This window comes from Bos indicus, chromosome 19, assembly GCF_029378745.1.
Source record: "Bos indicus isolate NIAB-ARS_2022 breed Sahiwal x Tharparkar chromosome 19, NIAB-ARS_B.indTharparkar_mat_pri_1.0, whole genome shotgun sequence".
Classification (NCBI taxonomy): Eukaryota; Metazoa; Chordata; class Mammalia; order Artiodactyla; family Bovidae; genus Bos; species Bos indicus.
Genome location: NC_091778.1, coordinates 23,363,226 through 23,391,092, shown reverse-complemented (window position 1 = coordinate 23,391,092; position 27,867 = coordinate 23,363,226). Strand labels below are relative to the sequence as shown.

The 27,867-nt window shown below is 45.1% G+C and overlaps 1 protein-coding gene across 5 annotated transcripts; it reads left to right on the top strand.

Annotated features, from left to right (window-relative positions):
* Positions 1-65: 65 nt before the first annotated feature.
* Positions 66-27,761, top strand: TLCD3A (TLC domain containing 3A). 5 transcript variants are annotated; one of them, XM_019980720.2, is made up of 5 exons: positions 18,808-19,055; positions 19,501-19,584; positions 23,378-23,582; positions 25,033-25,128; positions 26,061-27,761. In XM_019980720.2, exons 1-5 carry the CDS (start codon positions 18,934-18,936, stop codon positions 26,328-26,330), a joined length of 777 nt encoding a protein of 258 aa, XP_019836279.1. In that variant the 5' UTR covers positions 18,808-18,933; the 3' UTR covers positions 26,331-27,761. The 5 variants fall into 5 exon arrangements, with proteins under 5 accessions (XP_019836281.1, XP_019836283.1, XP_019836284.1 ...); XM_019980722.2 differs by lacking the exons at positions 18,808-19,055; positions 19,501-19,584 and adding an exon at positions 66-178; XM_019980724.2 differs by lacking the exons at positions 18,808-19,055; positions 19,501-19,584 and adding an exon at positions 7,290-7,420.
* Positions 27,762-27,867: the final 106 nt, after the last annotated feature.

Below are 27,867 nucleotides of genomic sequence, written 5' to 3'. Positions count from 1 at the left end.
GAAGGCGCGGCAGGACCACTCCCTCCTCCCCCAGTGACGGTGCGCCCCGGCAGCGTCGCGATCGAATGAGAGCAACCCTCCCGGGCCTCGAGGCGGGCGCTCCATCTGCTCTCAGGAGCCCCTTGCTTAGTGGCACTAGGTGTCCCCCCAGCCATCGGGGGAGAAATGACCCCAGCTGGTAAGTGGCGATGTTGCCGAGGACAATTTGTAGGATGGAACAGCGTGCACTTGGTATTAGTTCCCCGTGTGCCCAGCCCCTGGGCAGTTTTCAGGGTGTGTCTGCAGGTTCCTTCTTGCGGGGGACGGGAGGGGAGAGTCAGATTAGGCAGTGACCCACCCAGGGGAAATGTTGACTTTCTGGGACTCTTGAATATCTAGAGTCTGTCACAGTCCACAAATGATGAGCTGTATAATCTTGAACAAATTACTCCATCGACCCAGTTTACCCGGCAAGGAGGTGGGGAGAGAGAAATACTAAAAGCACTATGCAAATTTAAGCTAGTAATACAGGTTAGTAAGAGGGTGTCCAACCCTCTGCACCGCAGAGGAAAAAGCAAAGTCACCCTGTGGAACCACTTTTCCTCCAGCCACAATGAGATCATTGCAGCCAAAGGATGAGTTGTTTTACCTGTTAAACATTGTGAAACCAAGATGGCAGCATCCCTGGCCCCAGTGAGCTTTTTTTTAATAATCAAAATTGTAGTAAAGGAAGACTTAAACATATAAATCAGTTATTTACTAGAATATTGACTTAAAATCATGGTTTTGAAATTTATTTAATGACATGGGAAAACACTCATAATATCAGAAAGCAAAAATACACAGCATGATCCCAGTTTGTGTATTTTGTGTCTATAAAAATGATAAGAAATACTCCTTTTCTGCAGGCGATTCAATGTATTCTTTGCAGATTTTCCCAAATTATCTATGAACCTGTAACACTTTTATAATCAGTATATTTTTTAAAAGAAAATGATAATTATATCTATCTCTCGGATGTTTTTCACTTTTTATATACAGTAAGAAATACATATATATGTCTAAAGTCCATCTATTTAGTTTAGAATGCCATGAGTTTTAATAAATGCATATCATCACGTACCCACCATCACAATCAAATCCTAGGACAGTTCCATCACCACCACCCCACCTCACCCCACATTCTCTCATGCCCCACCTACTCCCCTGGCAACCACTGGCCAGATTTCTGTCCCTATAGTTTAACTTTTGCAGAATGTCATATAAATGGAATCATACAATATGTCACCTTTTGAGTTGGTTTCTTTGACGTAACATGATGCATTTGCATGTCATCCACATTGTTGCATGGGTCAGTAGTTTATTTCTTCTTGCTGAGTGGTAATCCAGTCTCTTTATCCCCTGGTTGAAAGACACTGGGGTTGTTTCTAGTTTGGGGAGATTATGAATACAGCAGGATTTTGTGTGAATCTAAGTTTTCATTTCACTTGGGTAAATAACCTAGAAGTGGTCTTGCTGGGTTGCATAGTAAGCCTGTATTTAACTTTATGAGAAACTGGCCAGCTGTTTTCCTAAGTGGGCTGTTATCATTTTTGCATTCCTACCAGCAATGAATGAGAGTTCTGGTTGCTCATAGAGCTTATTTTTAATGATGATTGTAATAACTCACATTTCCTAGTCCTTACTATTTGCCAGGCACCATGATAAGTGTGCTACTGTACGTAATCGCTAAGTCATGCCTGACCTTTTGAGACTCCATGGACTGTAGCCCACCAGGCTCTTCTGTCTGTTAGGTAGGTAGAATAGGGAAAAGGAGTCCAAAATGGCGGTGGCTAAAAGACAAGCAAGGGAAAAGCCCTCGAAAATAGAACAAAGGAAGGTCAAAGGAAGGTCCGAGGACCAGAGTGAAGACTTCAGGTGGAACAGTCCTCCTGGCTAAGCCCAATTTGCATAGGGCAGGCTCAGGTGGAGGAAAAAAAAAGTATAAAAGGAGGAGCCAAAGCGCTTTCTTGCTCTCTGTCTCTCCCAGGTGGGTGTGCTCTTTCTCTCTCACTCTCTCTTTCTCCCTCCCTTCCCCGCACGCTCCTCCACGCTCTTCTCTTCAAGTCTTTGGGTTGGCATCCCCTCACGCTTCGAGGATGGATTCTCCTGCTATCTTCTAAATAAAATAGAGCTGTAACACTGATTTGCCTAAGAGCTATAACACGGTTTGTCCAAGACCCGAGAGCTGTGACGCGCTGAGGGCTTTAACGTCCGTCTTTAACGTCCGTCGCTCCAAATCTTTGTTGTGACGAGCCAGACAAAGAACCAAGGAACATACACTCGCGTGACATGTCCATAGGATTTCCCAGGCAAGAGTACTGGAGTGGGTTGCCATTTCCTTCTCCAGGGGGTCTTCCCAACCCAGGGATCAAACCCATGTCTCCTGCTTGGCAGAGGGATTCTTTAACACTGAGTCACCTGGGAGACCCATACCATGTATATATAATACATCCTCTTTTAATCTACATGGCATTTCAGAGGTTGGTAGTTATTATCTGCAATTCACAAAAGAGAAAATGGGGATATAGTTAAAAACTAACAAAAAATGTGCCCCAGGTCCCATAATTCTTCCTGCCATTCATTCAGTGAATTTATTGAAAGAGTGAATGAATGATCCTGCTGGCAATAGGCACTAGGCCAGGTGCTAGGAATTTAGTAATCAACAAAATAAGCCAAGTACCTGCCTCCATGGAACTGTTTCCAAGTATCACAATCAAGAATTTTAATAGTTACATGCAAGGCAAGTAAAGCATATGGTTAAAGACGAAGGAGTGCTCTGATTGGATGTGAAGATCAGGAGAGGCTTCTCTGAAGAAGAGATTTTTAAGCTGAAGCAAAGGGTGGAGCTGTGAATAGGAGATGACAGATAAAAGGAACTGCTGCTGCGGCTGCTGCTAAGTCGCTTCAGTCCTGTCTGACTCTGGGCGACCCCATAGACGGCAGCCCACCAGGCTCCTCCGTCCCTGGGATTCTCCAGGCAAGAATACTGGAATGGGTTGCCATTTCCTTCTGCAATGCATGAAAGTGAAAAGTGAAAGTGAAGTCGCTCAGTCGTGTCCGACTCTTAGCGACCCCATGGACTGCAGCCCACCAGGCTCCTCCGTCCATGGGATTTTCCAGGCAAGAGTACTGGAGTGGGGTGCCATTGCCTTCTCCGGATAAAAGGAACAGTATATGCAAAAGCCACAAGGATGAAGAACTTGGTCAGGGTATGGGACTTGGAAAGCCATGAGGAAAATGGAACAAGAAGAGGCCAAAGAAATGGGCAGTGCCAGATGGTGGAGACTCGTGATGGTCATCTGAGGAATGGAAGGCCTTTGAAGGATTCTAAGCAGAAGAGTGACAGGCCCAGCTTCACCAGGCCTGTCATCAGCCCTGGCCCCCTTTGTGTTTTCTCTTCTTCGCGGCACCCCACATTGTTGGGGAGAGTCAGGGAGCCAGGGTGACCATCCCAATACTAAGTCAGGCTGTCCAATTGCCACTGATTGTCCTTTTACAATCCCATTGTCGACCCTCAATTGCATTCCCCCTGCGACCCACGTCCTTCCTTATGCTGAAGCTCCCAACCTCATTACCTTCCTTCTTCCTCTTTGCAGATAAGATACTGATAATGAATATAAGTTTGGGTTTTAAGAGAGTTACACAGTACAAAAGTCTAGGAAGACAAAGAGCAGAGAGATAGATGGACGTTAGGTGAAGAAACATGCATTCCTTGGTGGCCCACTGTGGTTAAGGATCCGCCTTCCAATGCAGGGGACGTCCACTTTCTCTGGTTCTCCTGCGGTGGAGCACGGGTTCAGTAGCAGCACAGGCTGAACCAACTGCGAACAGGCTCCGTAGTTGCCACTCATGGGCTTGGTTGCCCTGCGGCATGTGGACTCCTAATTTCCCAACTAGGGATCGAACCTGTGTCCCCTACCCTTGGCAGGGAAGACCCAGGGGACCCAAAATTTTAAAAAAGCAGTAACAGGCTAGACTGTTCATGATAAGCAAACGAGAGAAATATCTTTACTAGAAGGAGGAAGCCTGGAAAGAGATTATAAGCTCTTAAATAAAATATGGGAGTGTACAGATATGAAAAATTGGGGTATGAAAATAAGGAATGTGTGGTTTCTCACAAATGAGTTGGGCTTTTTAAAAAGCAATTTTCTGTAATGGGATAGGGTATATAGCTGATGACAAAGTCATCATAGAAACATCTTTTCTACCTTGAAATTTCACTAAATGAGGAAAAAGTCAACCGCTAATACTTAAAAAAAAAGCACAAAACCAACCTAGGAGGAGACCCTATCCTTTAATCAGCAATGGGAAAAGGATAAGGTAGAAGAGAAGTACTACAACAGTCTGTAGGGCAGTGTTGGGGCGCATCTCTGAGGATGGCATCAGAATAAAATAGAAAAAAGAGTAACCCTCCTTTCACAATGCTTCTCTTTGTGCCCAAAACGTTTAAATATATAGGCTGGAAATAAGTCATTTTAAAACAGCCTTTGTTCATGAGATCCAGTGAGATCTCTGAATTTCATGTGCCTCTGTCAATTTACTGGTTTTTTTCCTAACTCTGTTAAAAGGAGTCTCTGACACCCTATGCTGTTTGCAACTGGTTTCATTATTTTCGAAGGAGCTATACAATAATAAATTGAGTAGACATGGTGCAGAGTGTTCTTTTCCAAGATCAAAACAGTGTCTTTATTCTATTAAGAAGGATCTCCATAAGTACCACCTCCTGAACACCTGGGCTTTTTATGAAACTTAAAAAAAAATAATCATAGAATGTCTAAATGACATGCTTTTTACCCACTAAATGCCAGTAGCATAACCTCTCACCCTCACATTGTGATAACCAAAAATACCCACTGCAGATTTCCACATATCCCCTCCTTGGACCCTCAAGCACAATCACACACAGACACTTGTCACTATGGGTGGTAAAAACCTTCCAAGCCAACTTGTAGTAGAGGCATATAGTTTAATTCCTGTATTAAATCTTGTTCAGAATGTCTTTTTTGGTGCTTCTTTATGCATTGCTTTAAGTGCATGACTTTCATGAGGACAGATTTCTTTTGCTGTCCTTCGTTCCGGAATTTTCTGAACATCCTGGACTCTGGTGTTTGTTCTTGACTGACATTCCAGTGGGCTTAGCTGGACAGACGTGCACTTAGGCTTCCTGCTCTGTGGCGTGTGAGATCCTAGTTCCCAAACTAGGGACTGAAGCTGCATCTGCTGCCTTGGCAAGGAAGAGCCAGTTCAGTCAAAATTTAAAAAAAAAAAAGTAACAACAGTCTACACTGTTTATGATAAGCAAAAGAGAGCTAAAAAATACCTTTAATAGAAGCAGGAAGCCTGGGAAAACAGATTATAAACCCTTAAGTAAAATATGGAAGTGTACATATATGAGAAATTTGGGTATAAAAATAGGAATGTTCTGACTGTTCCCATATCCTGGACACCCAGTTTTGTTTTGATTGGTACTCAGGTTCTCCGTGCATGTCCATTCTTGCTAGAGAGATTATAATCTCTGCCTAGCTTCAGTAGCTCCCCTGTTCCCACGCTGGTAGCTCAGGCATTCAGTCTCGTCTATATACCAGCTCCCGTATACTTTTATATTAGGACCCTTCCCCATTGGCTACATTGAGTTCATGGTAATTCCTTCACTCAACAAAGTGATAATTACACAGGTGAAAATGACTAGCCCTCTGGTGCAAGTCTTACATAGTACAACAAACATAAACGCTTATTTTATAAAACTGACATTAACTAGTACAACTATTATAATGTAGCTACCAGTAATTAGTCTTACACCCTCAAGTTTCTCACAATGCCACGGTCACTTCCTGCCCTCTTTTCGTGTTGTCTTCCTGCTGAGTTCTGGTGCGTTCCCTGAGCTGGGTCTTTAGCAGCTTCTCTTCTGGTCTACCACCACCAGTTCTTAATCTTTTTTTGAATCTGGATCCCTTGGAGGAAGTGAAGACTTCCATACCATAGATCCTTTCCCCAGAAAAAGATATGTTTGTACATTTTGCAGGCAATTCTACGGGGAAAGGGATCCTACGGAATATTTCTTAAGCTATTTTTTTAACCCCATCTTCTTTCTGCTAAACATAACAATCTTTTTTAAAAAATATGTATTTGGCTGCACTGGGTCTTAGCTGAGGCACATGGGAGCTTCGATCTTTGTTGTGGCATGTGGATCTAGTTCCCCACCAGAGATCGAACCCAGGCCCCCTGCACTGGGAGCACAGAATCTCAGCCACTGGACCACCAGGGTAGTCCCCTAAACATAACCCTCTTGTGAACAACCCTCCCACACACAATATTCAATAAAAGGTGTGATCCTCATCCCTCCAATTTTATAACCACTGATATGTAGTTTTTATCCATTTTCCACTAGCCAAAAATATTTGGCCCAGCTAAGCATTTTTAGATCTACATCAGAAAACCAGTCAAACGTTTTATGTTCAAAATGTAATGATGTTCAAGACTGGGATAGCTTCCTCCAACCCAGTCCCCCATGGAGATACATTGCTTTGAGAGGTCACTCTCAACAGCCATCTCTAGTCTCCAGATCTCTTCTCTCCACACTTGGGTTTCTCTCCTTAGTGTCAGTCACATATTTTCAAATGCCTGTGAAAATCTTCACTCTGCTTGTCATCATTTCTCTTTTTCCTTGCCCTCAGTGCCCCAATCTAAGTACATTTACCTCTTGGGTCTAGAGTTCAGCATTTGATGGGGAAGCCCTCCAGTGGTGCAGTCAGTTAGCCAACAGCACTTACACAGCATTTTGTGGGCATATCTAATCCACTGCACTAAATGGCAGTGAGTGGTGCTAGGGACTAACACAGTGCACTGCATTTACATAGTATTTTATGCATGTTCGTGCATGCTCAGTTGCTTAGTTTCTGACTCTTTGCGACCCCATGGACTGTAGCCCACCAGGCTCCTCTGTCTATGGGCTTTCCCAGGCAAGAATACTGGAGTGGGTTGCCATGCCCTTCTCCAGGGGATCTTCCCAACCCAGGGATAGAACCTGCATCTCCTGGCAGGAGGATTCTTTACCACTGAGCCATCTGGGAAGCCCCATTTTATGCATAAATATCCAGTTATGCTCTGGAGATCTTTCTCTGTATTTTGGTCTTTCTCTGCTTTTAGAGGCCATATAGTATTCCATAGTTTGATGATATCAAAGAATATTTTATGTCAGATGATATCCTAATTGACTTATGATGGTTCAATTTATGATTTTTCAATTTTAGGACAGTGTGAAAGCCATACGCACCCAGCAGAAACCCTACTTCAGATCCTGATCTTTTCCCAGGCTGGTGGCGTTCTGGGTGATACATCCTCTTGCAATGCTGGGCAGAGGCAGTGAGCTGCAGCTCCCCATCAGCCAGGCAGTCAGGAGGTAAACAGTACACTCACAACCGTTCTGTTTTTCACTTTCAGTCCAGTTTTCAATAACTGCATTAGATATTCAACATTTTATTATAAAATAAGCTTCACATTAGATAATTTTGTCCAAGTGTCAGCTAATGTGTTCTGAACACTTAAAAAACAAACTTATTTCCCTTTCTAGTCTTTTGTGTGTGTGTGTTTTAAAGTTTTTATTATTTGTTTATTTATTTGGCTGCATTGGCTTGAAGCATGGGGGATCTTTGATCCTTTGCTGTGGTACCAGTCTAATTGTGGCTCAAGGGCTCAGTAATTGCAGTGCAGGAGCTGAGTTGCTCCAACAGCATGTGGAATCTTAGTTCCCAGACCAGGGATTGAGCCCTCATTCCTTGCATTGCAAAGTGGATTCTTAACCACTTGAACCACCAGGGAAGTCCCCTGAACATTTTTAATTAAGGTGGGCTAGGTTCAGCTATGGTGTTTGGTAGGCTGGAAGTATTAAATGGATTTTCAACTCATGATATTTTCAACCATGATGAGTTTATCAGGACCTAGCACCACCAGAAGCTGAGAAAGATCTGTACTCCACTACTGGATATTTGGTGGTTTAGTCACCAAGTCGTGTCCAACTCTTTGCAACCCCATGGACTGTAGCCTGCCAGGCTCCTCTGTATATTTAGATCATTCCTAAATCTTCCCTCGTAGCTCAGTTGGTAAAGAATCTGCCTGCAGTGCAGAAGACCAGGTTTGATCCCTAGGTTGGGAAGATCCTCTGGAGAAGGAAATGGCAACCCACTCCAGTGTCCTTGCCTGGAAAATCTCATGGACAGATGGAGCCTGGGGGGGCTGCAGTCCATGGAGTTGCAAAGAGTCAGGCATGACTAACACTTAAATTTTTGTGTGTGTGCTATTACAAACAACACTGTAACCTTGCAATACGTATTTATACTTCTATCAGCACTGAAAAAAGTGCCTATAATCCACGTATCTTTATGAACACTGGGTATTATGTCTTGTAAATATTTACTTATAAAACTTCTGTTGACCTTTTGTATTTCTTCTTTTCAGTTCAGTCACTCAGTCGTGTCTGAATCTTTGCGACCCCATGAGTTGCAGCACGCCAGGCTTCCCTGTCCATCACCAACTCCCGGAGTTTACTCAAACTCGCGTCCATTGAGTCAGTGATGCCATCCAACCATCTCATCCTCTGTCGTCCCCTTCTCCTCTTGCCTTCAATCTTTTCCAGCATCAGGGTCTTTTCCAATGAGTCAGCTCTTCACATCAGGTGGTCAAAGTATTGGAGTTTCAGCTCCAACATCAGTCCTTCCAATGAATATTCAGGACTGATCTCCTTTAGGATGGACTGGTTGGGCCTCCTTGCAGTCCAAGGGACTCTCAAGAGTCTTCTCCAACACCACAGTTCAAAAGCATCAATTCTTTGGCGCTCAGCTTTCTTTATAGTCCAACTCTCACAGCCATACATGACTACTGAAAACACCATAGCCTTGACTAGACCGGACCTTTATTGGCAAAGTAATGTCTCTGCTTTTTAATATGCTGTCTAGGTTGGTCATAACTTTTCTTGCAAGGAGTAAGCATGGCTTTATAGCATGGCTGCAGTCAACATCTGCAGTGATTTTGGAGCCCCAAAAAATAAAGTCTGCCACTGTTTCCACTGTTTCTCCATCTCTTCTGTTATTTCCATTTTATATTCTTTGATTCTTTTGGGTCATTTGTGTTTCTTCATAATTTGTAGGTTTTGACTATTCTGAATATTAACTCTTGCTCTACTATGTGAAAGTTACTCAGTCATGTTGAACTCTTTGCGATCCCACTAAACAGTCCATGGAATTCTCCAGGCCAGAATACTGGAGTGGGTAGCCTTTCCCTTCTCCGGGGGATCTTCCCAACCCAGGGATTGAACCCAGGTCTCCCGCACTGCAGGTGGATCTTTACCAGCTCAGCCACAAGGGAAGCCCTCTCTACTGTGTACCACAAACATTTTCTTCAGTTTATATTGTCTTTTTACTTGTTAAGAGTGACTTTTGATGTACAGTTTTTTGCTTTTTTTAAAAATGCACACAAATCTATCAGTCCTTTTCCATGTATCATCTGGGATTTAGACATTGTTTGGGAAAACATTCTTTAGCCGGTGAATTATAAAAATATTTTTCAAAAGTTTCTTCTAATACATCTGTAGTGTTGCTTTTCATGTGTAACCTTTCATATCTCTGGAATTTATGTTTGTGTTTGGTGTGTGGCAGGCCACTGTATTCGTTTCCCAGGGTTGCCATAGCAAATTAGCACAGGCTGGGTGCATTATGACAACAGAAATTTATTTTTGCACATTTCTGGAGGCCAGGAGTCTGAGATCAAGGTGTCCGCAGGACTGATTCCTTTTTGGAGGCTCTGAAGGAGAAACCCTTCCTTTCATGCCTCTGCCCTGGCTTCCGGTGGCTGCCAGCAGTCCCTGGCTTCCCTTGGCTCATGGACTCACCCTTCCAATCCCTCACTGCATCTTCACTTGGCCTTCTTCCCTGTGCCTGTGTCCTTTACTGTCTCTTGTAAGGATATGCTCGTTGGATTTAGGGCCCATCATGACCCAGTACAGTCTCACCTCAAGCCTTACCATAGTTAAATCTGCAAAAACCCCCATTTTCAAATGATGTCACATTTTAAGGTGATCGTGGATCCTGGGGTGACACTATTCAGCTCATTTTACTTTTTCCAAAGGAAGGCTAGTAGTTTCTGTGGTTTTCTTACTTAGTCCTTTCTTTGCATACCCATGGGATACACTCGCACAGGTTAAATGTAGTGGGTCTGGTTCAGGACTTTTGTTTCATTGACCTGTTTCTTCTACACTGTTTCAGTGATAATAAGGTCTAGGATGTTTTGATATATTGTAAATTCTTCCTCCACCCCACAGGGGTGTTCTTTATTCAAATATTTCTTGATTATTCTTGCACATGTTCTCTAATTCACATAAGCTTTAGAAAGAGTTTATGGAGTCCATTCAAAACATGTTGGAATTTCAATTAGAATTGTACTGAATTTACAGATCAATTTGGGGAAAGTTCAAATGTTTACAATATTTAGTTTTTCAGCCATCTTCTCCCATTTATTTAGGCTTTTATGTCCTTCAGTAAAAATCTGTGACTTTCTTCATATGGGTCTTGCATATTTCTTATTAGGCCTAAAACTAGCCATTTTATAAATTTTAAAAAACTATTGTAAATAGTCCTCTTTTTCTACTACCATTTCTAATTGTTATTTGTTGACTTATAGAAATGCGATTTATTTCTGTGTATTGGTCTTATATCCAGCCACCTTACCTCAACTGCTTTATTCTATATTTCAGTTGATTTTCTTAATTTTTCTCGATAAATTACCAAATTGTTTAAAAATATCAATAGTTATTTCTCTTCCTTTCCAATGTTAAAATCTTTTTTGAAGGTTTATATGTGAGCTACTATTCTGGCTAGAGAAGATGTTAATTAAACAGCAGCAGACAGAGTGGACATGGTACTAACAATCCAGACAGGAGAAAACATGCTGAACAAACCACTCAAGGCACAGATACTGCAATAAGGAAACAACGGATTTATAACACATAAAGAAGGAAAGTGACAGACTCTTGGCTGGCAAGTGCTCCCTGCCCTTCATCTAACACTAATATGGAAAACCTTCCAAATCGTTCTCAGACCTCAGGCAGCTCCATCAGGTTACCTGGCAATGTGGGAGTTTGCTCTGCCTGCAGGGCAAATGTATTATCAGCCTGGCTCCTAGCACAACAGTTCATTCAGTCTTCAGACTGACCATTCATAGTTCACGAGGTCAGTACAGGCAACTGGTGACACTCAGCTGCCGCATAAGCACGTGCTGGGATGCTTGGGGCTGAGGTTCTTTTTGCTATATATAATGAAGATTCCTCCCCACATTAGACTTCTAAGTCTCTGTAACTAATCAGTTTTCTTTGCTTTTTTTTTTTAATTTTATTTAATTTTTAAACTTTACAATATTGTATTAGTTTTGCCAAATATCGAAATGAATCCACCACAGGTATACCTGTGTTCCCCATCCTGAACCCTCCTCCCTCCTCCCTCCCTATACCATCCTTCTGGGTCGTCCCAGTGCACCAGCCCCAAGCATCCAGTATTGTGCATCGAACCTGGACTGGTATCTCGTTTCATACATGGTATTTCACATGTTTCAATGCCATTCTCCCAAATCTTCCCACCCTCTCCCTCTCCCACAGAGTCCATAAGACTGTTCTATACATCAGTGTCTCTTTTGCTGTCTCGTACACAGGGTTATTGTTACCATCTTTCTAAATTCCATATATATGCGTTAGTATACTGTATTGGTGTTTTTCCTTCTGGCTTACTTCACTCTGTATAATAGGCTCCAGTTTCATCCACCTCATTAGAACTGATTCAAATGTATTCTTTTTAATGGCTGAGTAATACTCCATTGTGTATATGTACCACAGCTTTCTTATCCATTCATCTGCTGATGGGCATCTAGGTTGCTTCCATGTCCTGGCTATTATAAACAGTGCTGCGATGAACATTGGGGTCTTTGCTTTTTTTTTTTAATTGAAGTATAGTCTATTTATAGTGTGTTAATCTCTGTTAAAGTGATTAACACAGCAAAGTGATTCAGTTATACATATATCTTTCCTTCTTTCTTATATTCTTTTCCATTATGATCTACCCAGGCTATTGAACATAGTTCCCTGTTCAATTCAGTAGGGCCTTGCTGTTTACCCATTCCGTACATCAGGATTTGCATCTGCTAACCCGAACTCCCACTCCTTCCCTCCCCCACCCTCTCCCCCTTGGCAACCACAAGTCTGTTCTCCATGTCTGTGTCCGTTTCTGTTTTGTAGATTTCACTTGTGTCATATTTTAGGTTCCACATGTAAGTGATACCACATGGCGTTTGTCTTTCTCTTTCTGACTTCACTTAGTACGACAATCCCTCTGTCCATCTGTGTTGCTGCGAATGGCATATTTCATTCCTTTTTATGGCTGAGTAACGTTCTATTGTATATATGTAGCACATCTTCTCTATCCGTTCGTCAGCTGATGGGCATCTAGGCTGCTTCCATGTCTTGGCTATTGTGAATAGTGCTGCTATGACCACAGGGGTGCATGGATCTTTTTGAATTACAGTCGTCTGCACTGTTCTTAGTTTCCAGCCATTTAGATTTTCACCTACAATCTTACTGAGCTGTAATTAACTCTTGGGGTTGAAATTGGCTGTGCGTGGCCAAAGACACCACACACTTAGCTTAATAGGAATGCTTTTCCTTCATTCATTTCTTAAGTACCAAGCACCTACATAATTGTAGTTTACTACATAGGTTAATAGAGCTCAACCTATAAAGAGAAAAAGACTAGATACTTAAATAGGAGCTTGGGTTTCTGTTGATATTATGATGCCACTTTAAAAACAGAAACTCAGAGTGTGAGTAAGGATGGGAATCTTAATATTTTTAAAGATAAAGTTACCAGAAAAGATGAAGGCCCTAAGTTTGTGTGCCAAGGTGTATCTCCGAACAAACCTGCTCTCACCCTCAGTTAAGAATTTCTTTAAAAACCAGTGAAAAGCCACTTTGAAAGATAATCTATAATAATTCAAATATAAAATCATTTCTGACATTAAAAATCAGGTTTGTGAAATTCAACATTGAAAATGCTTATAAGTGAAATATTAATATTCATAATTAAAGCATGACCTCAGATATATAACGAATGCATATAAAGAAGACTGGGAAGAATTCTACAAAATTGTTAATAATCTCAGAGTAATATCTCAGTGATAGCATTATTTATGATTATTTTCAATATTAGGCATGGTTTAGTTTTTAAAGTATTACTTTTATGATCAGAAAACTAAAAAAGACAAAGAAATTATCTGAGTTTAGTTAAATAGAGTAAGCAAAATCAACCTTTTATGGAATTACTGATGAGACATGAAGACACTGAAAATTGTTGATTTGTTGTTTTAAGGCGGCAGCTGAATTTGTTCACAATGATTTGCTGGTTTTAACTCATTTCAGAGGTAATTTCCGTAATGGATCAACATTCTGGAATATTTTTTTAAGTTGACTACCTTTAGCTAGGTGTGGCCATCTGCAAACAAGCAAAGTTTTGCATTTATAAGCAAAGGAAGTGCATATGTGAAAAGACTTTGAAAAATATAAAGCAATACACAAAGGCAAGCACTATATAATCAGCTCTTTGTGTAAATTGTGTTTTTTATTGACAGGGATCATTATCAGTGTGTACAGAAGCAAAGACTTCCCTGTGGGGTGTAGCTGTGGCCTGTTTGCAGAAGCCATGTACTTGAGTGTGACTGTGCTTCTCAAACTCCCAGTTTGCTTTTGCAAACAGTCCAGGATGAAACTGAGGAAGCTGCAGTCTGGAAGCTGGCTCAGGCCAGGCATCTTCGACCTAATAGATGTTTACTGAGAAGCTTAACAGCAAGTTACTGTGCTGTGGGGATACCAAGAGAAAGAACAATTCCTGATTGCTGCGTTGCATATAGTTCACATGTATTTGTGAAAAGACTTACCTAATTCTCACAGCCGCCCTGTGAGACAGGTAGAGAGGCACGCCCATTTGCAGGGGAGAGTAGGTAGTTTTCTCCAAGCAGCAGGGCCAGAAGGGGCACTCAGGTATCTCTAATCCTAACCCTGGTGCTGGGTGTCCTGGCTGCTTAGTGGATAGACGGGTCCCTCCTGCCCATCGGGAGCATTCGGTCTGTAGGAGAAACATAGGGATCCGTGAAAGGCCACGTTGACCAGGTGTTCTTACTGAGCGCAGAGTACAGGGGGGAAAAGAGGAAGGTGCCCGACTTCCTCCTGGTCACACTCTGAGTCCTAAGACCAAGGTGACACTTTTGCTGGTGGTAGCCTAAAGGCAGAGACGTTCTTTCTCTTTGTCCACCTCATTTCATTTTTCTCTGTGTCTTACAGCCCTTTTCCCCTTGTTCGCCTCCTGTGAATTGCAATCTCTGGATCTGTATCTCCATGTCTGTTTTCCTGTGTGGAAGGCTGGAGCTTGGCCTTTTTTATTCCCAGTAACTGTTTCTATCTCAGTCTCCTCCGATGGATCTTCCTGTGCTGTATCTTTCTTACCACGTCTCTTCCCATCACTTCTTTTCTCCTTTTCTCCTCCTTCCTGCCCTGTCTCTGCTTCACCTGTCCCTAATGCAGAAAGGAAGTGTGGTTCTCAATAAAGCAATTTTTATTTCAAAAGACTTTCATTTTCTTTATTGTGATTTTTAAAGTAGATGAGTGGATGGAGACCTCTAAGTTCCCTTTTGGCTCAGGAGCTCGATGTGAAGATGTTTCATGTGTGAATCTCAGTCGTTTTCCATTGTTTCCCCATCTATTTGCCATGAAGTGATGGGACCAGATGCCATGATCTTAGTTTTTTGAATGTTGAGTTTTAAGCCAGCTTTTTCACTTTCTTCTTTCACCTTCATCAAGAGACTCTTTAGTTTTTCTTTGGTTTCTGCCATAAGGGTGGTGTGATCTGCATATCTGAGGTTATTGATATTTCTCCCAGCAATCTATTCACTTGAGTATTCTCAAAGTATTTTACAAGTAAATATGGAATTTTCAGTTTAAGGCTGGAGAAGCCAGGGAGCAGATATGGGGAGAGTCATGTATCTTACTTACTGACAGTATCCAGCTTGGGATCTAAAGTACTGGGAGAGATGGGGACCAAGAAGCAGGATCAGTGGCAGAAGAAACCACTGAGAAATCCCACCACAGCCCTCCAAAACTAGAAGCTTTATTGAGTCCCATTCAAGGGGTGTGATTCTGATTAGGTAAATAAGTCGTAACATCCAGTAACCCAAACCTCACTCCTGAAACCCACAAAGGAAGTATAATTAAAACCTCCTTAAATTTCTTCCCAACCCTATAGCGTGAAGTAGTTGAAATCACACTGGAACATGAATCAGGAGTCCTGCTCCTAATTTAAGTCTTGCCACTTCATAGAGTGGCAATTCTATTTACGATTTGTTCCTAAGTTTTCTTATCTATAAAGTGAAAATAATAAGCTTATCTACCTCACTGGGTTGGTTATTTTGAGAACCAACTCAGATAATACATGTAAAATGCTTTGAAAAATTATATATAAATATAAAATGGTGTTAATAATGGCATCAGAGCCCATAAACTCCACCCCATACATTTCTATTTGTGGGAAAACAATTAGGAACAATGGTTACTAATCCAAAACCACATTGTGAAAAAGAATTACTCTCTCCTTGCTTATCAAGTTTGATGGCAGAATAATCATTAAGTACATTGACCTTGAAGGCAGAAAATACTGAATTTAAATCCCAGCGCTGCTACCAGCAGTCTGACCTTAGCGATATTTTAGTTGCTTTGGGTCTCATTTTGCAGACAGACACACATACACTCACTCACTCACTCATGCTGAGTGAGGGTAATAGATTTTTCATGACGAACAATGAGATAATGCATGCGAAATGTTGGATCCAGTACCTGGCATATTATGAGTACTCAACGAGCATTAGCTTTAAAAAGTATCACGCATTTCTCGAGCATTTGCAATGTGCCAGGTGTAACTTAGGGAACAAAGCAAAAAGATCCTGTTTTTTGTTGTGTTTTTTTTGTCACATCACGCAGCTTGCAGGATCATAGTTCCCCAAACAAGCACCAAGTCCTAACCACCGGACAGACAGCAAATTCCCGACGTGGTCCTATTTTGAAGAAAGAGTGTATAAATAAAAACCAACATGCATACTACACAAATGCAAAGGCAGTTCAGAAAATGAACTTAGAAACCTGCCTGGAGACAGATTCCTTCTTGCAGGAAGAATCATTTGGCTCAAGACTTTTGAAGGGATAGTGGAAGTTTGTGTTGAAAAAAATTTCTTTTGATACTTTTTACTCAACTTTATCATTTGCTCACAGGGGTTTTTGGATCACTTGAAAAGCCAAGGCTTATGTTTATGCTTGTTGCCCTTCTGGTGATTCAACGTAAACATTTTAGTGACTTCATGAGCATGGTTTTTGAAATTGATTTTACTGGTTATTTTCTCTGCATGAAACATGTTGTTTTGTTTTCCCTTCATAGACTCCTTAAGAGCCGTACAAACGACTTGTTGATTCCCATCACTTAGAAGTATTTCATCGTTGATGCAGGTTGCTGATACCTTTAAGAAGAGATGGTAGCAAGGACTTAGGACCACTGTCCCTCTCTGGGAGAGCTGGAGGTGACTGGGATAAACGGGCAGGGAGTGGAAACTGCAGTGAAGGATTTGCTGTCCCGGAGAGAATGGAAGGTTTACAGATAGCTGCAAATATGAATATACAGATAGCCTTTTATTTGCCAGATAACTTGCTACCAAATGGAAGTATCTTTCACATTTCTACCAATGTGTTGGCAGTGAACTGGGGAGTCAGAAATGTTGCCCTCAGTAGAAGAAATATCAGACTTTGGGTTTTCTGCTTTCTTGCTGCTGCTGCTTATCGCTTCAGTCGTGTTCAACTCTGTGCAACCCTATGGACTGCAGCCTGCCACGTTCCTCTGTCCCTGGGATTCTCTAGGCAGGAGTACTGGAGTGGGTTGCCATGCTGGCCTCCTGGGGATCTTCCTGACCCAGGGATCAAACCCAGGTCTCTTGTACTGCAGGCTGCAGGCAGGCTCTTTACTGCTGAGCCATCAGGGAAGCCCACTTTTGCTTCCTTCCTGCTGCTGCTGCTAAGTCACTTCAGTTGTGTTCGACTCTGTGCGACCCCATAGACGGCAGCCCACCAGGCTCCCCTGTCCCTGGGATTCTCCAGGCAAGAACACTGGAGTGGGTTGCCATTTCCTTCTCCAATGCGGGAAAGTGAAGTCGCTCAGTCGTGTCCAACTCTTCCCAACCCCATGGACTGCAGCCTACCAGGCTCCTCCATCCATGGGATTTTCCAGGCAAGAGTACTGGAGTGGGGTGCCACTGCCTTCTCCTTACTGTTGGCTAAATCTCTCAGTTTAACTACATATAGGAAGATGTTGAAAGCTGTGTTTATTCTATATCTGCTTCTACACCAGCAACTGCGATGTTAGATAAAATTTAATTGGCATCTAACAGAAATCATCTGTTAGCTTATAAAAGTCATAGAATCATAAAGATTTGGGGGCAGGAAGAACCTAAGAGGGTTTGTAATACAGCCTCTTCAATTTCACAAATGAGCAAAATGGCCCAGGGAGGCCGGGCCCATCTCTTCCAGAGTCCTCTGAGAGGGCTTTGGTCAGCATTTTGCATGATGGTGATTTGAAGAGATCTATAGCACCTTTCGATTGCTGTAGACGTAAGTGAATTGTCTTGCTCCCCTTTGTAAGCTGAGGAAGATACAGACCAAAGTAAAACTCTGGCAAATCCCAAGGGAAGAGAAGCCGGTAGTACTCAAGTTAATGTACTGGCGCTCTGTGTTTGGTGCTGAGTGAAAACAGCTTGATTCACTCCACTCAATTCCAAGGCATCTGACCAAGAACTCTGAAATAAGGATGACGTTATCAATAACAATAACAACAACAGTCACCAGGACGGGATGGTATCTTGCCCCTAAGCCAAGAGACAGCACCGCAATACCACAGCAAGTCTGCGGCCCTGAGACCCCACCGCCCTGTGTGGTTTGAGAGAGGAACTGCTGGATTCAGGATTTCATGTTTCTCGGAGCGATGCTCCCCTGGAGAAAGTTGAGCAGTTGGCAGAACGTGGAAAAGCCATCTTTGGCCGGCAGAGAGACCATTTCCTTAAGAATCCTACTTGGAAGCTAGAGTGCTTCATAGACAAGCCGCGCAGGCGGAGGCCACCAGCACACCCGCCCTCCCCTCCCTTCGCCTGAGAGACGCCCACCGCCCGTTTCGCGCCGGGCCACGCCCCTGGCCCGCGGCTCACCCCACCGCGCTGCTCTGTGGGTCCCGGCCCGGCGCCTTTTCCTACCTGGCTCTTTCGGGGCCTCCCCCACCCGCCGCCTGGCCCGGGGCTGGGGAGGGCAGGTGCGAGGCGGTTGGTTGGCCGCGCGGGTCCCCACGGGAGGGGGAGGCGTCCGCAGTGACGGAACAGAAGCCGCGAGAGCCTCGGCGCTGCCCCCACGGCCTCGGCCGGGCGGCGGCCACTGGCGCGCCGCGGGTCGGGGCTGCAGCATCGGCGCGCTCAGGGCCCGGCGGGCAGTAGCTCCCGCCAGCGCCCACTCGCCGGCCGGCCGGGGAACCCCGGGCAGCCTCGGGTCCAGGGGCGGTGGCGGCGAGACCCCGCCCCGCCCGGCCGGCCCGCGCCTATCGCGGTCCGCGGCCTGGTCACGCGGGGAGTGGCGCCGCGAGCTCCGGGCCATCGCCCGGCGGCGGCCAGAGTCGCGGCGGGCCGGGACGGGAGCGGAGAGCGGGGGGTTGAAATAGGGGCGGGCGGGCTGCGCCAGTCCCCAAGCCGCGCGCGCGGAGCCAACCGAGCCACGCCGAGGGCGCCGAGCGAGGCGGCCGAGCCCAAGCACCCATGCTGCTGCCGCTGGCCTGGGGCTCGCTCTTCTTCCCGGGGCTCTTCGGGGTCTGCACCTGGGGGCTGCGGCGCGCGCGGCCCGCCTGGACCCACCACGACTGCGTGATGATCAGCACCAGGTACGGGGCGAGCCCGCGTCGCCGCCCGGCTATCCGCCCCGGCCGCGCCCGCCCCGCGCCGAGCCCAGGGCGGAAAAGGGGGGCGACAGGAAGCGAGGGGGCTGCCTCCCGGGTCCTCGCCCCTCCGCGGTGCCGGCCAGAGCGCTCCGAGGACCCTGTGCGTCCTGCCCCGGAGGGACGGAGGAAGACGGAGGTGTCTGGAGGCGGTTGCCGGGGAGGGGTGGGGGTGGCCAGAAGCGGGGGTCGGCTGCCCGCGCTGATGACCCGGCCTCCGACATCTACCAATGGCTTTGAGGGTCGGGAGCGGGGTGGCGGCCCTCGCTGCCCCGGCAGCCTGGGGAAAGTCAGTTTGCAGGGTTCTGGCTTCATGCTGTCCGTGAGACTGGATTGAGGGCGCTCTTCACCACCTCACCCCACCCCGTTTCTCTTTTCTGCCGCACGTTAGGCTGGTTTCATCAGTGCAGGCTGTGTTGGCCACCGGGTCTGGGATCATCGTCATCCGCTCCTGCAGCGACGTGATCACAGACAGGTAACATCTGATGCGGATGCCGATTGAAAGCTACACAAATCACAGCGCCAAACTCTTTCGAGGTTTCCACAGTTGAGTGGCTCACAGGCACTGGTTCTTTATCAGCATAAGCCAGCAGACAGCTGATTAATGGGTGAAACTTGGGCACCATAATTAGTTACCTCCTCTCCTCAACTTCTTCAGCATCGCCAGCTTAGAAATAAATGCTAGAGAATGCCATTTAGAGACTTGAGTCTCATTTAAGGTGTATTAGAGGACAGTGTGGTCTACCGACCCAAGTTCTTTATGCGATTGATACATGTGAAAATTACAAGTGAAAGTAAGGCTTTTGATGCTTTTAAATGACCTCCCTGGGGTTCTGCTTTGGACTCCAGAGCCAAGGTATGTCCAGGGTGGTTAGCAGAGCCCTCCTAAGGAAAGCAACAAAACACCTCATCCCTTTCCTTACAAATGCTGCTTTCCTCTTTTCTCTGAAAGATGAAGGTGATGAAGAGTTTTCTGGAGCTTTTGGAAAACTGACTCCTGTGTGTGTTAGAGCTCAGTCCAGGGCTGGGGCAGCAAATGTGCATCTGGTAAAACATATCATAAAGACCTGGACTTTACTTTGTATAGTATTTAGACCTGTGCAGTGGTGGTTCCCACCATCTCACCTCCCACTTTTAAAGCCATCCTTTTCATTTGTCTTCTCAGAATCATTCTTTCTTCCTCACAGATAAATTGAAGAGCGGCTGTCAAATGTGCAGGGAAAGTTAATAGCCTGTCCTGATCCCTTTCTCATGGTGACTTGCTTAATGCCCTGCTTTTTACCTGTTTGGACTGGAATGGCAGGGGAGCCTGAGTGGGGCATCTAACTCACTGTGGCCTGCAGATTCCATGCCCGGATCTTACTTGGGATTTGTCCTGCCATCGTGATGTTTGTGCTTTTCTTCTTTTGCCTCTTTTTAGACAAGACCACAGCTATTGGCAACACACTGTAGATGCTGAGAGAAGACAGGTCAAGTGACTGACTGCATACATCTAAGGCTAACAGCTTTTGCTTGGCTGGATTCAATATGTATTTTAACTGAGCATTTTCTGATGGTGGAGCAAGCTCCCTCACTCTAGTCTGTCAGGTCAAACTTGACACGCGCCTCCTTTGCAGAGATAAAGGCAGATGCAGCCCCACAGCACTCCTGGGCAAGCTGCAGAGAGCTGCTACACATTTCAGAAAAGAGGTCTGCACACGATTACCTTTCAGTTCTTTAGCCCTGTGTCTCAGGAGCTTGGGCATCTGAGTTTGGCTTTCAGGGTCCTTCTTTTGTGTAACTTTATGCCTTAGATTCATTCTCTGCTTGCAGAATGGAGACAGACACCACCCTCACCTTACGTGGATGTACAAAGATGCTCTAAAGGCACCTAGATCATCTGGGGGCAGGGAAAAAGCCTTCAGGATTCATAGTCTGTTCATCCAAATATTGTTCTATCCTATGCCCTTGAACTTTAGGCCTTCATATAGAATGTCTGTAGGTAGGAGGAGGTGTCTATGAATCTTCCCAAATTATATGCAGAATGTGGTGTGGGGCCAGGGCTTTCATCATCATCTTAAAGAGATCCAGATCCTTAAAAGGGCTGAGAGTCACAACTCTAGGCAATTTCTCTATTTAAGCACTTACTTTGTTTGTTTGTTTGTTTTGGCCATACTGTGAGGCTTGCTAGATCTTAGTTCCCTGATCAGTGATCTGCCAGCAGTGACAGCGTAGAGTCCTAAACGCAGGACCAACAGGGAATTCCCTAAGCACTTACATTTGGACAGTACTTTTTACATTTAAAAGGACTTTCAGGCTCACCAGTGGCTCAGTGGTAAAGAATCTGCCTGCCAATGCAGGAGACACAGGTTCAATCCCTGATCTGGGAAGATCCCATATGCTGCGGAGCAACGGAACCCATGCACCACACCTGTAGAGCCTGTGCTCTGGAGCCCACGTGTTGCAACTACTGAAGTCCTCTAGCCCTAGAGCCCGTGCTCCGAAACGAGAACCGTTGCAAAGAGTAGCCCCTGCTCACCGCAACTGGAGAAAAGCCTGCGCGGTGATGAGGACCCACCACAGCCAAAAATAAACACATATAATTTAAAAAGTAAAATAAAAGGACTCTCATCAGGAATTTCCTGGAGGTCCAGTGGTTAGGACCCCACAGGTTCACTGCCAAGGGCCCAGGGTCAATCCCTGGTTGGGGAACTAAGATCCCACAAGCCACGGCGGTATGGCCAATAAATAAATAAATAAAAGGACTCTCATACTTTTGACTTTCTAATCTTCACAATGACTTTATCAGGGAAGTAAGACAAGGATTATTATCTTCATTTAATAAAAGAAGTAGTTCAGGTCCAGGCTAGTGGTAGCTAAGATTATAATCCAGACTGCTTGCTAGTAAGTCTTCGGGGAATTCTTCTGACAGCCACACTTTCTCATCATACTGAATTGGTACTGTGTGCAGAATTTTAAAACCCTGGGATTCGCTCAAGGGGAGAGGTCAGTTATATTTCAGCTGAGCTTCTAGTAGCTGTTCATAGTTGTTTTAATTGGGATTGCTTCAAGAAAGCGGTGGAGACCGCAGATGGGCAGTAGGATAAATATTGCATCTTTTTTCACCTCCGTGGAACTTGGCTGTTAATTTACCTGCATGAATATTAAATTTGCCATTACTTGTTTGCCTGTTTCACAGCTTACTCATTCTTGAGTTTTGCTGTGGTAAGTGTGGAATGATTCAGGAACCGGAATGTGAATGGCACTCTATATATTCCCAATGTTCCCTGTTCAGTGGATGGGCTCCTTTGGTTAAGTCACCCGGGACAAAGGTAAAGATACAGATGTGAGGCCCTTGGCACACCATGTGTAGTCTCTGGGGTTTCAAGCCCTGAACAAGCACTGCAGGCGATTCTGATGTTTGGGTAGTTTGAGCCACATAATAGTGAAATGTTTCATCTACCAAACATGTGGGCGCACTGTCAAACTTAGCTGATTTGGTGAGTCTGTCCTTCTCCAGATAGTACATCATTTTAATTTTTTTTCACATATATTTTCTGTAGAATGGCTCTTTTGGGACCAAAATTTCCAAAATTATGTAGAGACTTCCCTTCAAATCTGCTCTGGGACAGCGATAAAACTATAATTTTGACTTAGCAAATATTGATTCAACCCCTTTGGACAAGTAAATGGGAACACTTGTCTTTTGTCCTGGGTTCTCTTTGGGTATCTGTCCGATGTAAGGTAGTCCTTGAGATCTGGGCTCGTTTCCAGACACATTTTTCTTAATGAGTGACACTGAGTTCAGCTGTGCATTTATAAAGAAAATGGCCAGGGCCACTTCCCAGAAACTCCCTAGAGTGGGGTTGCAAACAGATGTTAAGAGAAACTCAACTGCTGAGTAACAAGTGGAGTATTCCAAACCAGTTTCTTGGTGGGGCGATTGAATCATTGGTAGAGGTATCTACCTCAAAGTCAGCCTGTATTGCAGTACCAGAAAATCCATTATAAATGAGTAGGCAAATAGTGATGGCAAGTCACCGAAACACAGGGTGCTGAGGGAATCCTTGCTTTCTAAGCCTTTGGCACTTAGAAGTTTGCCCCGTAAATTTAAAGAAAGGTGTTCACTCGCCCTGTCAGTTCCAGCATCTTCACTGTAAAGTATCTGGGGTCAAGACAGCTGATGAAGTACAAAGCCAAAGCAAATGTGTTTAAGTGGAGGCTGGCTGTGAGCCTTCATAGTTGATACCCATAATTACTTCCTGGACTGTGTATATGCTTTCTTTCAGGCACTGGCTTGCCCGAGAGTATGTCTGGTTTTTGATTCCCTACATGATCTATGACACCTACGCCATGTACCTCTGTGAATGGTATCGAGCCGGGGACCAGAGCAGCAAACATTCCCTCACCATTTTTCGAAACTTCCTAAGCAAAAACCGCCTCATGATCACACACCACGTGTTCATTCTGCTTGTCCTTGTGCCCATTGCCCAGGTAATGGCCTCCCGACAGCCACCAGGTCACTCTTTTCTCTTGTTGAACCGGGCACCCCGACCATCAGATTCCCCCTTTTCCTCCCCTTCGCTGCCTCACCCGCCGCCCTCCTGCCAGCTGCTGCCATAGTGTAGGGAGGAGTTACATCTGAAACTTCTGGTCCTCCTTACTGGTGATCCCCTAGCCCTCAGGGCTTCTCCAGCATTTGTCAAAGGGTCTGCCTTTAGTTCATTGAAGATAAAAACCAGGGACTTCCCTGGTGATCCAGTGGCTAAAACTCCAAATTCCCAGTACAGGGAGCCTGGGTTCGATCCCTGGTCAGGGAACTAGATCCCACATGCTGCTACTAAGACCTGGCATGGTAAAATAATAAAAAAAAATTTTTTTAAGATAAAAACCAATATACAACATAAAGACTGTTTAAAGAAATGAGAGTAGCTCCATCAACTGGTTATTTGCCCTAATAGTACACAGAGAGGGCTGTATACATTATTTTGATGTCACAAAAGCAGAGACTCTCAAAACAGTCTCTTAATTTCTTCCCAGATCTGCTCCCCGCCCCCCAATAAAAAAACTCACCCAACAAGGAAGAGAAATGGGAATGCAGAGTGGGTAACGAGTCATTCCTGAGGACCTACTGTGTGACAGGTGCTTGGTTTAAAAACTCAAAGCTTTCTAATAGTCATTAGAAATTATTAGAAATAATTAGACATGAGTTCCCTGGTTGCTCAGCAGTAAAGTATCCGCCTGCAATGCAGGAGCCGGAGGAGACGAGCGTTTGATCCCTGGGTCGGGAAGATCCCCTGGAGGAGGAAACAGCAACCCACTCCAGTATTCTTGCCTGGAGAATCCCATGGGCAGAGGAGCCTGGTGGCTACAGTCCATGGGGTTGCAAGGAGTCAGACACGACTGAAGCAACTTAGCACACACTCAAGCAATCAGACGTGATAATTAGGGAGACTGTTAGCCCTCTATGGTAGATGAAGAAAGTGGGGCTCTGAGAGTTTCCATACCTCCCCTCGGGGGTACACTGTGCTGCTTTCCTGAAAGGATAGGAGGAGAAGCAAGAGGGCGTGATATTGACAAGCCTCTCTGATGGGATCCTAACATCAAGCTTGGGGCCTGGCACGCATTTTATGGAACTGATCTGGCTTCAGTGCCCTTGGCAGGACTAAGTGGACACCTGAAAGTAGGCTGCAGTTTCTTTTGGCTGACACTGAAATTCAGAGCAAACCCAGTGTGTGATGCGGTTGCCTCTGGACCCTGGGGATTCTGGGCACTGTGGAGGCCCCCCAGTGTGAGCTGGTTTGCACCGGCCCATTGAGTACTTCCCCCCACCCCCACACGGTTGCTCAAGGTTACCCTTTCCAATAGCTCCAGTTAAGAACCTTCCTTCCGGTGGCTCCTCAACCTCCATTACTTATTTCCCCTTTCCTCTTTTCGTCTGCAGAAGCTCAGGGGAGAGCTTGGGGACTTCTTTGTCGGCTGCATCTTCACAGCAGAACTGAGCACTCCATTTGTATCGCTGGGCAGAATTCTGATCCAGGCATGTATGGGTGGGGTGGCAGAAATAATGCCAAGGGAACCAACTCTGCTTTTCCTTGGAGATTAGGGGTGGGAGTGGTTGGAGAAATCCCTTTAGTGCTACGAATAGTGGGGTAGGAGACCCCTGAACAGACTTAAAGGTCAGTTGGTCTTCGAAGCCAATGGGGGTGAAATTGTACGTTTGATTTCACATTTGATCCAGTTCTTTATGGTGGCCAGACAGCAAAGAATCTTCCTGCAATGCAGGAGACCCAGGTTTAATCCCTGGGTGGGGAAGATCCTCTGGAGAAGAAAATGGCTACTCACTCCAGTATTCTTGCCTGGAGAATTTCACAGACAGAGGAGCCTCGTGGGCTACAGTCCATGGAATCGCACAGTCGGACATGACTGAGTGACTTTCACTTTATATATAATTTTTCCTGGTCATAAGTGTTTTTAAAATTATTTTGGTTGCACTGGGTCTTCACTGGTGCTCTCGAGTTGTTTTCCTCAGTTGCAGGGGTTGGGGGCTACTCATCCTTGTGTGTGGGCTTCTCATTGTCGCTTCTCTTGTGGCGTGAGGATTCAGTAGTTGTGGCGTGAGGACTCAGTAGTTGTGGCACTCGGGCGGAGTTGCCCCAAGGCATGTGGAATCTTCCCAGACCAGGGATTGAGTCCGTGTCCCCTGCATTGGCCGGCGGATTCTTAACCACTGGACCACCAGAGAAGTCCACAGATTTTCTAATCTGCTGTTTCCGGGTTCCTGTCAGCTGGGTGGCTTTCATATCACTGCTGGAAAAAAATATGGGACTGTATGCATATATCAATACGGCAGTACTTAATCATCTTTTCTACACGTGTCGGAAGAGGAGACGCTTGGCCTGTACACTGTGGGGCTCAGGCTAGTCACAACCCGAAGGTGACCTTGCTTTCTCCCTCCCTCTTCTTTTGCAGCTACAGCAGCAGCACTCCCTGCTGTACAAGGTGAACGGAATCCTCACGCTGACCACTTTCTTCATGTGTCGGATCCTCCTCTTCCCTTTCATGTACTGGTCCTACGGCCGGCAGCAGGGCCTAAGCCTGCTCCGAGTGCCCTTCCACATTCCTTTCCACTGCAATGTGGCCAATGCTTTCCTCATCGCGCCACAGATCTACTGGTTCTCTCTGCTGTGCAAAAAGGCAGCCCGGCTCTTTGATGTTCCTCCAGCCAAAAAGGACAGTTGACGGCTCCCATGAGTCAGGCAGTGGGCCGCCTCCACTCAGTATTCCCTGGACCAAATTGCAAATTGTGTCTTGGGTGGCCTCAGCCTTTTGGGTATTGTTCAGCAGATGGATTTGAGTTTTTCTAAAGGATATTCACTATCACCCCCCTCTTCTAACCTGCCCCTTTTGCAAAAGCACTTTTTCCCTTAGTAACAACTGTTGGATCCTGTCAGAGCTCCACTGGCAGTGAGGTGGTTTTAATGCAAAGCCCAAGGATCCTTCCTTGGGTCTTACCTCCAGGGCTCTGGGAGGTAGAAACAGGGGGTGTGGAGAAAGGGGTACCAAGGTGCTAAGCAGCTGGGCACCTGCCTGGTCCTAATATTGGTGGCTCTCCACCTTTCCAACCACTCAGGGCAGTATCTACACGCTGGGCCAGCAGAAGCAAGTGATGACTTGGTTCTTTACATAATTTTTTGTAATGCTGGCCTGGGAAAATCACTGTGGGTAGGTAGTTTTTTTTATTGTTTACTAAATAACCCGTTGGTCCTTTGCCTCATTCTCTCATCCATGTGCCAACATAAAATCCTGTCTACTGACTTCCAATCAGAAGTCCCTCTGGCAGGGTGCAGTAGGAGGCAGGGATGGGAGCCTGAAGCACCTGAGTAGGTAGGAAGGCCCATGGGTCAGCACCTCTGCAGGCTGACTTGGAAAGACCAATGTCAAACTTATGAGCTTGTTGTCAACGGGTAAGATACTGTTCCCTTCTTAAGCACCCTCAAGCCCAGCTTCCCCCATATCCACACATACAGGATGCTCTTGTTAAAAACTACAGGGTTAACACAAGATGACGGCTGCTGAGCTATTCACTGGGTGACCACACTCTTTGACACTCCTTTTCCTATGGAGTAGGATGGACTTCAGTATTCCAAACCGTGAGGTGTCTCATCTAGACGGCCTCCTGATAAGCCAGAGCTTGTGGTCCAAAGCCTGTTCCTCTCTGAGTTACCACCATTTAGCCACAGAAGGCTGGAGAGCAAGAGGGCAAGACAGCCCTGGCCCAAATATGTCCTGTGGACTGACTCCTACCTACCATTTGCAAATAGCATCCTCTGGTGCCAACACTAATTATTCCTTAACAGTAAAAAAGGATTTTAGAAACTGCTACCATAGAATTTCTTCCCAAATGGTAGTGAAAAACTAGATTTTTTTTAAAGTGCCTTTTAATTCATTGTTGTCTGTGAACTTTTTAAAGTACTGAATGTGTGACAGTGTCTCAAATTTTGACTCTTTCGGTCTTTAATGGGTGCCGTTTAAAAAAAATGCTGTAATTTTTTTACTGTTTTGTTTACTATCAGTATATCTTTATTAATCACCCCTGTGGTGATTAAATTGCACTAATATTTTCCAACTTAATTCTCATTTGTGAAATACATTCATGCCGACTTCCAGTAAGTGACTGTGTCTGTGCTTCTCATCTGTGTTCTTATCCATGCCACTGGCAGAGGTGGGCTGTTGCGGGGAAGGGATGTGTGAACGCTTTCAGCCTCTAGGAGGGCCT

Bases quoted from the DNA above. Each gene is read 5' to 3' on its own strand.
- TLCD3A (XM_019980720.2), top strand. From the start codon at position 18,934: ATGCTGCTGCCGCTGGCCTGGGGCTCGCTCTTCTTCCCGGGGCTCTTC. The intron at 23,583-25,032 runs GTAATGGCCTCC...TTTCGTCTGCAG, and splicing joins TCCTTGTGCCCATTGCCCAG to AAGCTCAGGGGAGAGCTTGG. The intron at 25,129-26,060 runs GCATGTATGGGT...CTTCTTTTGCAG, and splicing joins TGGGCAGAATTCTGATCCAG to CTACAGCAGCAGCACTCCCT.